Source organism: Lingula anatina, chromosome 1 (assembly GCF_051362555.1).
Source record: "Lingula anatina isolate TDL-2025a chromosome 1, LinAna3.0, whole genome shotgun sequence".
In the NCBI taxonomy this organism is placed as follows: Eukaryota; Metazoa; Brachiopoda; class Lingulata; order Lingulida; family Lingulidae; genus Lingula; species Lingula anatina.
In genome coordinates, this window is record NC_141767.1 from 42,468,311 (window position 1) to 42,481,640 (window position 13,330).

General features: G+C 33.6%; 1 protein-coding gene across 1 annotated transcript in view; it reads right to left on the reverse strand.

Moving 5' to 3' along the window:
* Positions 1-39: 39 nt before the first annotated feature.
* LOC106179872 (dynein axonemal assembly factor 9-like) overlaps positions 40-13,330 on the reverse strand; it is a 34,029-nt gene continuing 20,738 nt past the window's right edge. Inside the window, exons 14-37 of the mRNA XM_087001074.1 lie at positions 13,111-13,159; positions 12,616-12,700; positions 11,525-11,607; positions 10,397-10,441; positions 9,327-9,484; positions 8,900-8,967; positions 8,219-8,351; positions 7,853-7,956; positions 7,441-7,587; positions 6,922-7,010; positions 6,546-6,641; positions 6,083-6,197; positions 5,732-5,820; positions 5,270-5,410; positions 4,881-4,957; positions 4,475-4,523; positions 4,164-4,245; positions 3,725-3,900; positions 3,470-3,576; positions 3,107-3,181; positions 2,684-2,883; positions 2,368-2,433; positions 1,993-2,086; positions 40-1,464 (exon numbers count right to left, since the gene is read on the reverse strand). Coding sequence (XP_086857200.1) covers positions 1,361-1,464; positions 1,993-2,086; positions 2,368-2,433; positions 2,684-2,883; positions 3,107-3,181; positions 3,470-3,576; positions 3,725-3,900; positions 4,164-4,245; positions 4,475-4,523; positions 4,881-4,957; positions 5,270-5,410; positions 5,732-5,820; positions 6,083-6,197; positions 6,546-6,641; positions 6,922-7,010; positions 7,441-7,587; positions 7,853-7,956; positions 8,219-8,351; positions 8,900-8,967; positions 9,327-9,484; positions 10,397-10,441; positions 11,525-11,607; positions 12,616-12,700; positions 13,111-13,159 — 2,432 coding nt within the window. The 3' untranslated portion in view covers positions 40-1,360. The remainder of the gene's footprint in view (positions 1,465-1,992; positions 2,087-2,367; positions 2,434-2,683; positions 2,884-3,106; positions 3,182-3,469; positions 3,577-3,724; positions 3,901-4,163; positions 4,246-4,474; positions 4,524-4,880; positions 4,958-5,269; positions 5,411-5,731; positions 5,821-6,082; positions 6,198-6,545; positions 6,642-6,921; positions 7,011-7,440; positions 7,588-7,852; positions 7,957-8,218; positions 8,352-8,899; positions 8,968-9,326; positions 9,485-10,396; positions 10,442-11,524; positions 11,608-12,615; positions 12,701-13,110; positions 13,160-13,330) is intronic.

Consider the following 13,330-nt stretch of genomic DNA (forward strand, 5'->3'; position numbering starts at 1 on the left):
AGGGTGCACATAAAACTAAAAAATTCCCTCAAAAAGAAATGGTGCAGCAATCTGATATTATGCTTTATTTATTTAATCACCAACTGCATGAATCTCAAATCACCTAATACTAAAACATTTAAAATCTATAATTCCAACTGTGACAAAATTATTGATACATTGTTTTGCTTAATGTGAACCAGTTAAAATACAGAAGCAGTAACATTACTCTTTGCAATTTTTGTATAAACTATTCAAACATTGTAACAAGAACAGGGCATTTAACCACACTCATGATAAATTTGATTGAATAAGCATCATGTTCACTTTAAAGGATAACCACCCAAGAACCCAACATTTGCTTAGATAGTTACAGTACCAAAATATTACCTTTTTTACCAAAAAATAAACCTTGTCTTGAATTTGGCAAAAGATGCAAAACTAACACATCACCCTTCATTCTCTGCCAGGACGAAGCAGAATATGTATTGTAGCACTGCAAATCAAAGTCATCTCACCATAAATTAAAATAATGTTAAATTCCTAACTCAATGCTACAGTAAAAACAATCTTAGAAAAATAACATTTACATGTAGAAATGCCTATTAAAATGGATCAAACTACAGTATCACAGAAATGAGAGGACTATGCACTCAAGGTAAACCTTATTAAATGCTAATACTTTACAAGACTTAGTATGAAGCTGGGAGGAAAGTAAGACTCTGTCCCTTATGTTTAGGATAACTCATAATTTTACAGATATCTGAACATTACAATATTTTAAATACTGCCAAACTAATGCATACGAACAGAATCATACCTTTTGTCTTAGAACATGAAAGTCGTAACTAGTACAAAAGTGCAACTAGAAACGATGCAGAAACATAGAAAACAGATCTTAAATTCACTCAGAGGAAGTTTAAAATCAAATCAAATCATCCAATTCTGTCTTACACTGCCAATATCATGGTCAATTTATTTGTTTATATATTTCTTTCCCTCTTTTTTTGCCTGCATTTATTTATTTATTTATTTATTTTTTTTTTTGGGGGGGGGGGGGCATCCTTCATGAGTGCTGTTCAAGACCAGCAAAATGAACATATTACCATACATACATTTGTAATCATAAGATACAAATATGTGAAACAACACAGTATAACTGCCAACTTCCCAACATGTCAAAAAACACAGGAGTCTCTTTTCCCTAAAAACATGGAACACTTTCAACATTACACCAACAATTAAAGAAACAGAGTGTTGTATGCAAAATAATTCATCCCTGGCATCATCAGTTACTTTGTAAAGAAACCAGTTTCAGTCAAATCTTTGACAATCTTCATTATTTTCCCCCTTGCTTGTTTCAATACCTCCTTTTCTCTTCTCAGGGAAATAAATCTTTGATATTCATGGCATCAATTTTAGCATTGTACTTGTCAATCTCTTCATTGGTCTGTTTAATATAATTTGCAATGAATTCATCCATGTCTGAAGTCTGTCAAGGAATGTTCTTCATTTAAAAAATATAATCAAATGTACCAACCACGACTGCAGTGGCAACTATTTTCAACTGATAAAATATTGATGACTCTATGGGCCAGCATATTCAGAGTGTATCATACTGCTATCATGACAAGCCTCAAATCAATTAATATTACTTACTCATTGGTATCAAGCTGGCTACAGTATTAGAGGCAGAATTTTTAAACTAACTACCACATGCCAATTAAACAGATTTGGAATTTATTTATCAGTGGCAAATTCTCAATGTCCCTCTCAATGACAGCATGAAAAACTCAGTATGGCATAGCACATTTTATAGTTATGAAGATATTTTAAAGTAAAAGAAATTATTACATGTGCTTGATCTAAGAATTGTATGATCATGATGGCACAAGCAGGAGTCACCCTGTGATGCTTATGCAGAATAACTGTTTGATCAAGAGAGGCAATGGGTTATTTTAAATGTGCACAAGATCATGCAATTACTGAATATATTAAGTAAAGCAAGGATACTGGGATGAGTATCTGACTTGTCTCCAGCCAGACTTACAAAGTGGGAACCATTGTAGAACCAGCCTGGAGGCAGGGCCTCAAGATGATGCTCCTTCTGGAAATATGGAATTCAGAAAATTTGTAAATACTGGGCACTGAAACAGGCATTTTGTGTACATAGTAAGACTTTAATCCAGACTTTTAAATCTTTTTCGTAGATATTAGCATTTGTAAAAAATATTAAGTATGGTATAATCAGTATAAGTATTTAAAAGAAATTGCCAAATGAAAAGAGAATTTCTTCTTTTCATCGTGAACAACAGTACTGCTCAAGTGCACCTTGATTTAAGGTATTTCTCAAGAATCACTTTCATCAAAGACATCCATAAAACTTACATGGATTTTTGCCACTTCATTTTTGGTCAAAGTAGCCTGTGAGACATGGGACTTCTTGGCTGGTTTCTGAAATTAAAAAAAAATCTGTATTATGCCAGATAAAATGGGCCACAGTCAAGGGATGTGCATGCCTGGCTAATGGTGGCTTTTTTCCTGTTTCTCACCAATATTTCACAAGAAATTTGAAAATTTCCTTAATGTATTGTCACTGTTTTTTTAATATTCAAAAAGAGAAATCAGCATTAATATTGCCTTGTATTCCCACACTAAAAACCCAACTCACTGGACATTTCACCTGAGATGACCAGTGTTTTACCTGTTTGGCACAAGTTCTCATCCAGTCCTTCAGTTTCTCTTCCTCCAGGTCCAGACCAGTAAAGACCAGACAGTACTCATGTCCATTCTCACTACCAGCTGGACCATTGGCTGAGGGTGGTGGTGTCTGCATCTCTGCATTGTTGATGACCAGAACTCCACTCAGTGTCACGTATTCTACATCCAGGAGTGTGGCAGAATCTGCAAATAGAGATAAAAAGACGATGAAAAAAATATTATGGCATCAGTATTAGTATAAAACAGCACATATACAGATATGCTGCTACTAGAACACTTTTTTAACTATCTATATACATACATGGAGCAAAAACTAATTTAATTTGATTTTAATGACAATGTAACATGATCAAACCCTAGAAGTGAAGGTTGTACCGAAGAAAATACATTTTCATATGCTCTTTACCTGAGAAACGTAGAAGTCCTCTCACAAAATACACATTGCCTGCTTTTGAAGTCTTATTGAAATGCTTTTTGAGTTCTGAAATAACAAAAACCAGGCATGAGAGATTCATACTTAATTTTTCCTTTTTAGCCTTCAGTCACGAATGCATGTCCAAATTGACTAGGAAGTAAAACCCAGAAATGTGTTAGAGAAGCCAGACACCTTAAATTCTACACATCTAACATATTATTTCTGAAAGTACAAATGTACATGGATAAAAAACACATTGGGCATATGTCTTTGCAGGAATGAAAAGACTAAAAAATGCTAAAAAACTATCTTGCCCCCCCTTTTTTTCCTTTATGTTAAACCTCTTGGGATCACCTTTCAGCCTCCCTAAAAACTTTGGTCTCTCCAGAGGCTGGGTAAAGCGCAGTCTCAGATCTGTCAGTGGAGGAACTACAGCGCCTGAACTGAACTGACCACAGGACCTGAGGACAAAATATCCAACATCTCAGAATGAATAAATAATTTAAGTAACAGAAATGAAGCAGGAACTTGTAGTTATCATGAATATAATGAGGCTCATGTACCTGACATGGATTATAATACACATATAAGCTGGCGGCCTCCACTTACCAGCCTGGACAAGAGAGATGTCTGGCTCTTTTTGCTGCATTTTCCATAAAGGCAGTCTCGGACAAAATCAGGTCAAGGTCAGTGCTCCTGGTGACCTCTCCCTTGTCAGCAAGAATGAAGCCAACCTCTGGATTAGCTGCTCTAATCAGCTTCTGGGCTTCCTCCAGGAAGGGATTCTAAGATAAAAAGCAGTTAATATGTGACAATTTTTGAAGAGAATCCATACGATATTTTAACCACAGGAAACTAAAGCCACATCACAATAAAACACAAATCACAAAGTGCTTTTTGAGGGACTCTACTGTATGGTTTACTTGACACAAGCTATGTAACTGGCACAGATAGGGTTGATGGTAAGTTTTGTCATATTGACAAGAAAAATTTTATCCATTATAAAAAAAAAATTCTTTTCTGTGTTAAAAATCATATGTCATCTTACCTTGAGGTCCAGATTACTGGTAAAGAGAACATTATTAACCCAGCCCTCAGCACACTGGTCCAACAGTTTGGGGAATGTGTATCTGAAATGTTCACGGGAAATTAAATATAGAAATTTTAACTTTGTACACTGTAGAGTTAGTAAGGTTTGGCATGACTTGATAACTGCCAAATATTTGAAATATCAACAGAAATCAGATGGCATTAGATGGTTGCATTTTCAAACAAGCTCCACAAAGGTTGGTGATATCTACATAGCTCAAAAACTGTAGTGGCCCACTTCTGTGTTTTATGTAGGCTAAGCCTGCTTACCTGTCTTCCATATACATGTTCATTGGGTCCACACATGCTGTTACTGCACCTGAAGAAAGAGATACAGTGTGAAAATATCACTGGGTTACTGACAGTGTAGAATCAACTAATGACTAGTTATAGTTTTATTTACTTCAAATGTTAATGTGGGGATGACATAGTTTTGTTTTGAAAACAAAATCCCCTAATATCTTTACAGAGATGGTTAAAATTTAAACAAATACTGCAGGCTGTTTCTTATCAGTCTAGATAAAACAACAACAACAATAATGAAGATGATGATGATAAATTTCTTATACCTGTGTTCCATATTTATTTTAGAATTGTAAAAATTACAGTGGCCAGCTGTGTAGTGTTATCCTCTATATCACACATGCAGAAAGTGATCCAGTCTACATCTACTTACCTATCTTCAGATGTCTCTGAATGTCAGGATCTTCAGAGGAACCAATGGCTGTTATTACATCCACAATATCAGTGAACCTGAACAAGAAAACATATCCAAGCTTTCTTACATGCTTCTTTGCATTTTTTTCTTTGGAGAAATGTAGTAAAACAAAAAAAAATTATACAAAACCACTGAGAGTTAGTTAGTCACATCTACAGGCTACTGTACCATTTCACTTGATAACAATACTCATAGACTTTTAAAACATAAAATACCATCTAGAAATCTATCAAACAATTAATTTTCTTTACATCTAACTTCATATCTGCCTGTATATGCCAAGACCAAAAAAAAAAAACAACAAAATAACTTGAACATCAAAGATTTGAAAGATAAATTATATTCACCCTGGCGTCACAAGTAGTATATGTAATTTTTTGCTCTGCTTCTTTCTCTTGGATGCTTTGATGAGTTGTGACAATGACACCTGTAGCCCTTTGGGATCAAAAGTGTCTATGTTGTCTACAGGTCTACGCAAAACAAACCACCTGCAATTAAGAGGTAATATGCATAATATGCATACATCTGAAATTCTAAACAAGCTATTTCCATAGTTGATACATATTTCAATAGAGCATTATCAAAACAAAATTTATATGCATGAAACCACTGGTACTGCAACGCTAAATCAATTGAAGTATATCAAGCTATCTACAACAAAACTCAACATACCTCCATGCAAAATAAACACCACAACATAGTTTGTAACTGACCAGTGATTAACACAATTGAAGGGGTGCTAAGATTTGTCTCAATAAAATGTCTCACAGTAATGTTATTTATTTATTATTATTTTTTTTTTTACTTACTTTTGACCATCTTTGGCCATGTTCACCAGAGTAGTGCATAGGTTTCTTTTATAGCTGCCTGGAATGCCTGTTATGATTGTCACAGTCAACTGGAAACAAAGAGTTGTAAATCATCTTAATACAATGTCTTAAAATAACACATTAGTTCTATCATTTAATGTTTAATGACATAAGGAGGGCTTCTTTATAAGATGGTCACATTATCAAATTATAAAGCTGCAGTAAAATTATGCAGTAAATTTACCTTTTACTGAGTTTAATCGAAAGTATACAAAATTCATAAACATTTAGAGAAAAAAAGTTCTTTTTCTTTTTTCTTCTGTGTTTCAAGTGTCCAGATATTTTGCTTACTTGGTCATCATCATCAAAACCGCCTGCATCATAAGGCTGATTGAGCAAAATACTGAGATCTTTGGAAGCCACTGGAACTCTGCCAACACTGCTCACTTTCAAATGATCCAGGAATCTGGACAAATTGTAAAAGAGACAAAATTACAATCAATATGGGCATAGATAGCTTTTCTAAAAAAAAAAAAAAAATTAAATCAACAATAACAATACAAAATAAGATAACCTCTTTTCTAAAAATTATTGTAAGACCCTTTTCCTATGTTATCAAGAAAAATTTTAAGTTGTGACCTGAAAGTGTCATTCTGCATAAAACAACAGCACCCTATCAAATACTTGCATTATAGGTAGAACTATCAGACAAAAGTACATCTCATCCATTAAGTGTTTTACAATTTACTGTCAAATTGTAATTTTTTTCAGTTAAGTTCTTGATACATACTATACTAGTAGTGTGTTTTCCTACCTGTCTAAATCCTGCAAGCTAGCCATGGCATGTTTTAATGGAGTCACAGTACCATGAGAACTCTCAACTGTATACTTCAGCTGGAGATGGTTATGCCTGAAAATACAAGTAAAAGTTACTTTTTATTCTAAAGCATTTAAATGCATTTTCACCCGTTTTACTTTTTTCTTAACTAATTTCATTAAGTCATAAAATGCAACTGTTACTATTTATTGAAAAAAAAAAGACAAACTCAGATTCGGCCTATCAGTAAAAAAATTAGATATGGTATACCTAATGCATTTTTCTAGATAAATAAATTCAGAAAGTTCTGCATTCTGATAAAAAAAAATCAAGTGTACAAAAACAATCAAATCAAGACAACTTGTGAACATACATTTGCGCCAGATCTTCTGGAAGCTGTGCATCTCCTGCCAGCAGCTTCATAGGAGGCACCTGGTCTTCCTGTCTCCACAATGGTAACACCTGAGAAATAAAATCACTACACCTCAGTCTTACATGTATAGAAGTTCTAACAGGCTTTTCTCAAAGGTACAACTGCTTTTCAACTCTATCAGTGTACAACAAAATCAAAATCTACTGTCTTAAGGATAGATTTTGAGTTATGCAAACCAGTGATCATTGCTGAAGAGAAATATGAAATCACTTCTGCAAGTTTGTTCAAAGAGTTAACACAAATGAAATAAAAAAAAAAAACATTTTTAATTAAACAACCTGGACATAAGAAGAAAAATTTATCTAGGCAAATAGTTTTTTTTTTTTCACAAAAATGCCCAGAGGCTCATCACATAAAAGATGATATCTCTGATGCAGACTTAAGAAAACATTTTCTATTACTTGAAAAAAAAAAAAAAAAAAAAAAAAAAACATTACAATACGATATATAATAACTTACCTCTGCAAAAAAAGCTTTGTAGGCTTTGGTTTTGGGAGTGAGTACAAACACTAGCTGCTGGTTTTTGCCCTGTAGATGAGCTGGTAAGAATGGGCTGAGACTGGGTTTGTACATGACTATCAGCAGAGCTACAACACTGGGAGAGTCCTGCAATGAAGAAATATTTTATCAAAATACAATTATCCATTTCAATTTCCATATCTAAATGTGGCAGCATTTTTAACAGTTAAAATTTTTCATAAAAACATTCATGGAGATACATAGATTAGAACTTTGATTTCACTGCAGATTATGACACTAACTTTTTTCAGCACCCACAGGTATGTGCATGGCTGACATGAGTATGCATGCTTGTGTGTGCATTGCCTGAACACATCAAGTTATCTCCTATTCATCATTATTACAATCTTACCCCATCAAAAAACTCCAGGCTGATGACTTTGTCTTTGGGAAGCACAACTGCACCCAGCTGATTATGTATGAAAACTATTCCTTGTTCAAAGATGTGTAAATGTCCTAGAAGATATAAGAAAACATAGGTGGAAATCATAAATGGTAACTAAAAATTCCCCTAAATAAAAAAAACATAAATTTGGATTATCAAATTTCTTATGTACAAAGCAAATAAAAAATTCATCAGTTATGCAAACTGCCCAGCAAGCATAAACATTCTCATCATCAAAATGCAAGATCAGCACACAGAATCTAACAGTAATACTTATACAATATTCTAATATTAATACAAATTCCTGTCAGTCTGTAACAGAGCTATCTATACCTTCCTCAGGACTGGAAACCCCATTGTTTGCAAACACCTGTGCCATGTCTCCAGGAACCAGTGTACGGCCAAGGCTGCCATTGTCGCCTCCTCCTATCATACTGATTATATCTGGGGTCAGCTGACCAGTGTACTGAAATACAGACCATTCATGCTTATACCAGTATATAGCTATTGGCAAAGATCATGACAGTACTAAAACTTATAACTATTAAACTGGAAATAAAAACTAATTCACAATATTAAAACATTACAATTGGCATCAACAAACATGTTGAGAGAAAAAAAATTGAAAATATAAGATAAAAGTTATGTAAGTAGTGTAAGCTCTCTACCACAACCACAGTTTTGTTCATACTGCCAACATGGTGATATGAGAGCAACTCATGATCAACAACATGCTATCAGTATGAACAAGACTGCAGCAGTGGCAGCAGAAAGTTTACAGTACATTAAGGTCTTATATCCAGAGTTAAAGTTTTAAGTTTTAACTTGTTTTATTATGTATAAATCTACCTTGATATATGAACATACATCAGTCAAAAAGAATAAAGTTGTATATATATTGTATTACTGGAAAACTGGGACACAATACAAAGAATTATTACACGTGTTAGGGAATAGAAGCCACCATATGACAGATGGCCCTTATTTGGTACAGCAACATTCTCTAGTTCTTACCTGCCATGTGTGTTGTCTAGGAATATGACTAGTTAGGAAAAGGACCTGACTATCTAAGGATGAACCAGCTGAAAAAAAAAAAACAGTTAAGTATAAAAAGTATTTAAAAACATTTCCTTATACTTTATCCCTTACTTTCTTATTTATTTTGCATTTAAGGAAATTAAAACGGGAAATACCAAATAAGTCATAATATGTTTTGTTAAATATTCCCATTTCTTGTGGTTGCCATTCACCATCAGGTGTGGTGAGGACAGATCTTCAACCCCTCAAGCTTGCTACAGGTCCACCACAAGAGGGCGCACCTGAAGATGAATCACAACCAGCAAACAGGCATAACATCTGTTCGCTGTAATATTCCATGCAGTTTTTCACTCCTATATACAACTATAAATCATCAAAACATTGTGTGTTAACATTAAATTACCTTTATTTACAACTGGGATAGTTGACTCCAAGAAAGCTTCAGCAAATCCCACAGATCCCAGAGTCTGCCCATTGTGTTCTATGCTAGGGATGTTGTATATGTAAACTGTAGCAAGCTTAATCAGGGGGGAGGATTCTCCCTCTTTTAAAACCACTGGTCTGGAAAACAGAAATGAAATCAAAACTGATTTGAAAAGATGTGCAGCTTAATCATTATTATGACAGCGACTTTACCACAATAACAGATGCAACAAATGTTCTACCTGGAAATCCTGCCAACTTTTAAAAGCATTTATGAAATAGCAATAATGTAATATAATTCTGTATACCACACAGACACCACATCAATATAGATCAATGAACTACCAAAGAGGAATTTGATTCTTTTTTTTTTTTAATTCAAAATATTTGTTCCAAATTGTCATATGAATGTTCAGTATAAAGATATGTAAATATTTATATTCACTTGGAAATCTAATAAAAAAACAACCTATTACTTTCTCTTCATTTCCTTGTATATATAATTTATTAATTCATTTATCCATAGATGGCAAATTTGTTCTGATACCGTGCCAAACTGCACCAAAAACTGCCCAAGTGCCTACTTACTACTTAATATCTATCTTACCATACAGTGCTCACTACAATAATGATTGATGAGCAGACCCCCACAATGAATGTCTCTGAGGACCTCCATAATGAAATAACCTCTTGCATTGCCATAAAAACTGACGCAGTGCCAGAAGTTGTAATAATGTCTAGCATCCAGCTACAGACAGCCCTATTAGTTTCTATCTGCACTCAGAATATTGACAGACCTTAATTAAATCATGTCTTAACCCTTGCGTAAGTACATTGTGAATAATTCACGGGAAGAGCCAATACTGCCACCTCTGTGGTGATCTCTACTGAATTTAATTGCAATTCCCACAGAATCTTGGCTGAATCTAATAATGGCGATAAGGCTGTCCAATTTCGATTCTTATTACAAGGCTGTAAACACAGGAAAAGTGTCTTTGATGAGCACTATATTCATTAAGTCTTCATTTCAAAATTTTCAATAAACCTTACCTTCCATGGTGATCATATGCTTCAATTGAGAACTCGAAATTGCCCCTAGGGAAAGTAAAAGATATTATAGTATGAGACAAAACATCACTATCACAGATTCTTTTCACTCAAGTAATAATAAAATGAATAACTGAAACCACAGTTGCAAATGAGAAAGTGTTACAAATATTTCATTCTCAATCTGTTTTTTTTTTTTTTTCTTTTTAGTATTGGTTATAGTTTATAGGTTTGGTTTTTTAATAGCACAGATTCAGTAATGTACACATTTTTAAAAAATTCAAATCATCTCTGTTTCTATTTCCTTCAATAACGTGAGATTTAAAAAATATAATTTGACAAAATCTTCCAGTAAATTAAATTTCAGCAGGTGACATGGGCTCCATGACTGCAGTGAAGGTCAAGTGGTCTAAAGCATTGAAAGGCAATGATGACCTTTTCAAGTTGAGTTCATCTATTACTTCCACCGAATGAAATGTCAAAAGAAAATCAGTGGAAAAAATCAATTAATGTCTGCTATCACAACAAAACAGCAAGTAATTGATATGAAAATATAAGAGGTACGATTTAAAAAACAAGGGCATTGCACTATGGAAGTGAATGAAATCTATTTTTAGTGTCTATACTTGATGATTTAGTACTTCCTTCTTGAAAAATCATGAAATATTAAATGGGGAATACTGAAAAATTGCCAAACTCACTTCTAACAAACAGAATTAAATAAATCATGCAAGGAGTGTTTATTATGACAACAAACTATAAAACATATGCTTTCCAACTTGCCCACAGGTAAGAGATAGGCACTTCAAGCCAGAGGACAGTCTTTTCACAACAGAACTTGATCCCAAAAATTACTCTAAGCTTTTAGACCAAAAATTAAGCATCTTTTCTCCTATGATAAATTAACCGAGGTCCAATAAAATTAAACATTCCACCTGGTTTATAACAAGCAAGAAATGGCTAAAATTTCAGATGCAATTACTCTTACTATTTTAAAGTGGACCAGTGCGGATTTTATCTTGAACTAAAATTGACCAAATTTTTTTTCACTAAAAGCTAAGACCAATTTACTGGACTTGTGATTTATTGTGCAACCAGCCTCTGAAGGTAAGTGTTCAAAGCATAGGCTACCTTTGTGATATAAATGTGGCACTGACTGCTGTGTCTGAGGTATCACAGCGTTTCTTCACTATCTCCAACAACTGGCTCTGAGCCTGAAATATGTATACCATCCCATTTTTATATAATACAACAAGAGCATTCATTGAATACCAAGTCTATAATATTGCTAACTGACAACATCATAAACTGTGTTACATCTTATAATCAATATATTATATGCCTTTTCGCATAGTCATCATTCTGAGCAATCTTGAATGTATCCTCAGAATTTTGTAGCTTTCCAGACAAAAGTCTCTCAATACATGAAAAAATCATCTATAACATGTGGTTAATGTTCATTATCAAAACCACAGAGGGCTATAAAGTCAAATTAATCACGTAGTAGTCAATACAGTAATGCAACTTAGTCTCATTAATTTCCAGAGACTGACAAAACAGCAGATATCCAGATGATAAAACAGCCATTTTTCAAAACTACAAATAATTGTAAACTTCATAAATTTATAAACTTCATGTATTTTTTTTAATCCTGAAATTGTAATCTGAAAAATTAACTGTTTCAACAAATTATATGTAATCAATGAACAACCATCTTTTTTTCAGATCATATTTATGGCCATAATGTCAAAAGAAGACCTAAGGAAAGATAAAGTTATAACTAACCATAATTTCTCTCAATAAATGAAAATCATATTTTCCAGCAAATAAATGACACACTAAGACAATAATCTACTTTAATGTGCAGAATCAAAACTGGCAAATCAAATTAACCCTCTTACAAAATGAGATTCTCATGGTGCAATAAGTTTCCATTACAATTTCAATCAACTGTGAACACCAAGATGTGTACAATAATCATATTACAATTATTCTTCTTCAGACAAAAAAGTGATAAAGAATAATTTCTCTCAATTTCCATGTACATTAGTGATCGAACAGTTTTTGTGCAACACACACACATACACACAGACAGATATATATACACACACACACACACTCACTAATGAAAATACCTGACTCACACATACTAATGAAAATACCTGACAGACACAAGACCTCTCAAGTCCATCAGCACAGTCACCACATGGAGTTCTACATACCTTCTCTACACTAAGGGAGTTTGCATATGTTTGTATAGCTGCCAGCAAGCCTTCCACTAAAAACACATACAGCTTGGTCAACAGCCTGAAATACATTATTGTATAATATTGAATAATAATAATTTATAATATAATATAACACACCTACAAAATTGTAGTCATTTACACATGATGGATAGATGAATTATTTTGTGGTTAAATAAATGAATGTACAGGAATGAGAATCCTTTTTTTTTTAACATGTACATTGTAATATAAAAATCACAATTTGAAAATATTACTTGATGATGACTAAAAATTTTCATCACAAGAAGATCAAAGCTACTGCGTAACAACAAAAACACACAGATAACTGAAAAAAGCCAAGCAAGGTTCAATTTTGCCAGGCATTGTTGCTCCTTTTGCTTCCACCTCTGTTCAGTAAACTTAAGAAAATTTCTTAAAATTTAATCTTTGAACTTTTCACCTTTATTACCCGATAACCTTTTCTTTTACCTGATATCAGTGGGGCCAGGAGTAGGAGTGACCTTCAGGTCTGTGGAAACTGAAAGCAGGGAAATAATACTGTTGACTTAATTAGATTTGGGCTTATGTAACGATAAGTCCCCATGAAGATGAACAGCCTTTCATTTATTTTCAATGGGACATCAATATTCCACTATGCCCACAAGGCTTATTGCATAGCAAAGAGGCATCTGTTTTTTCACTGCAATAT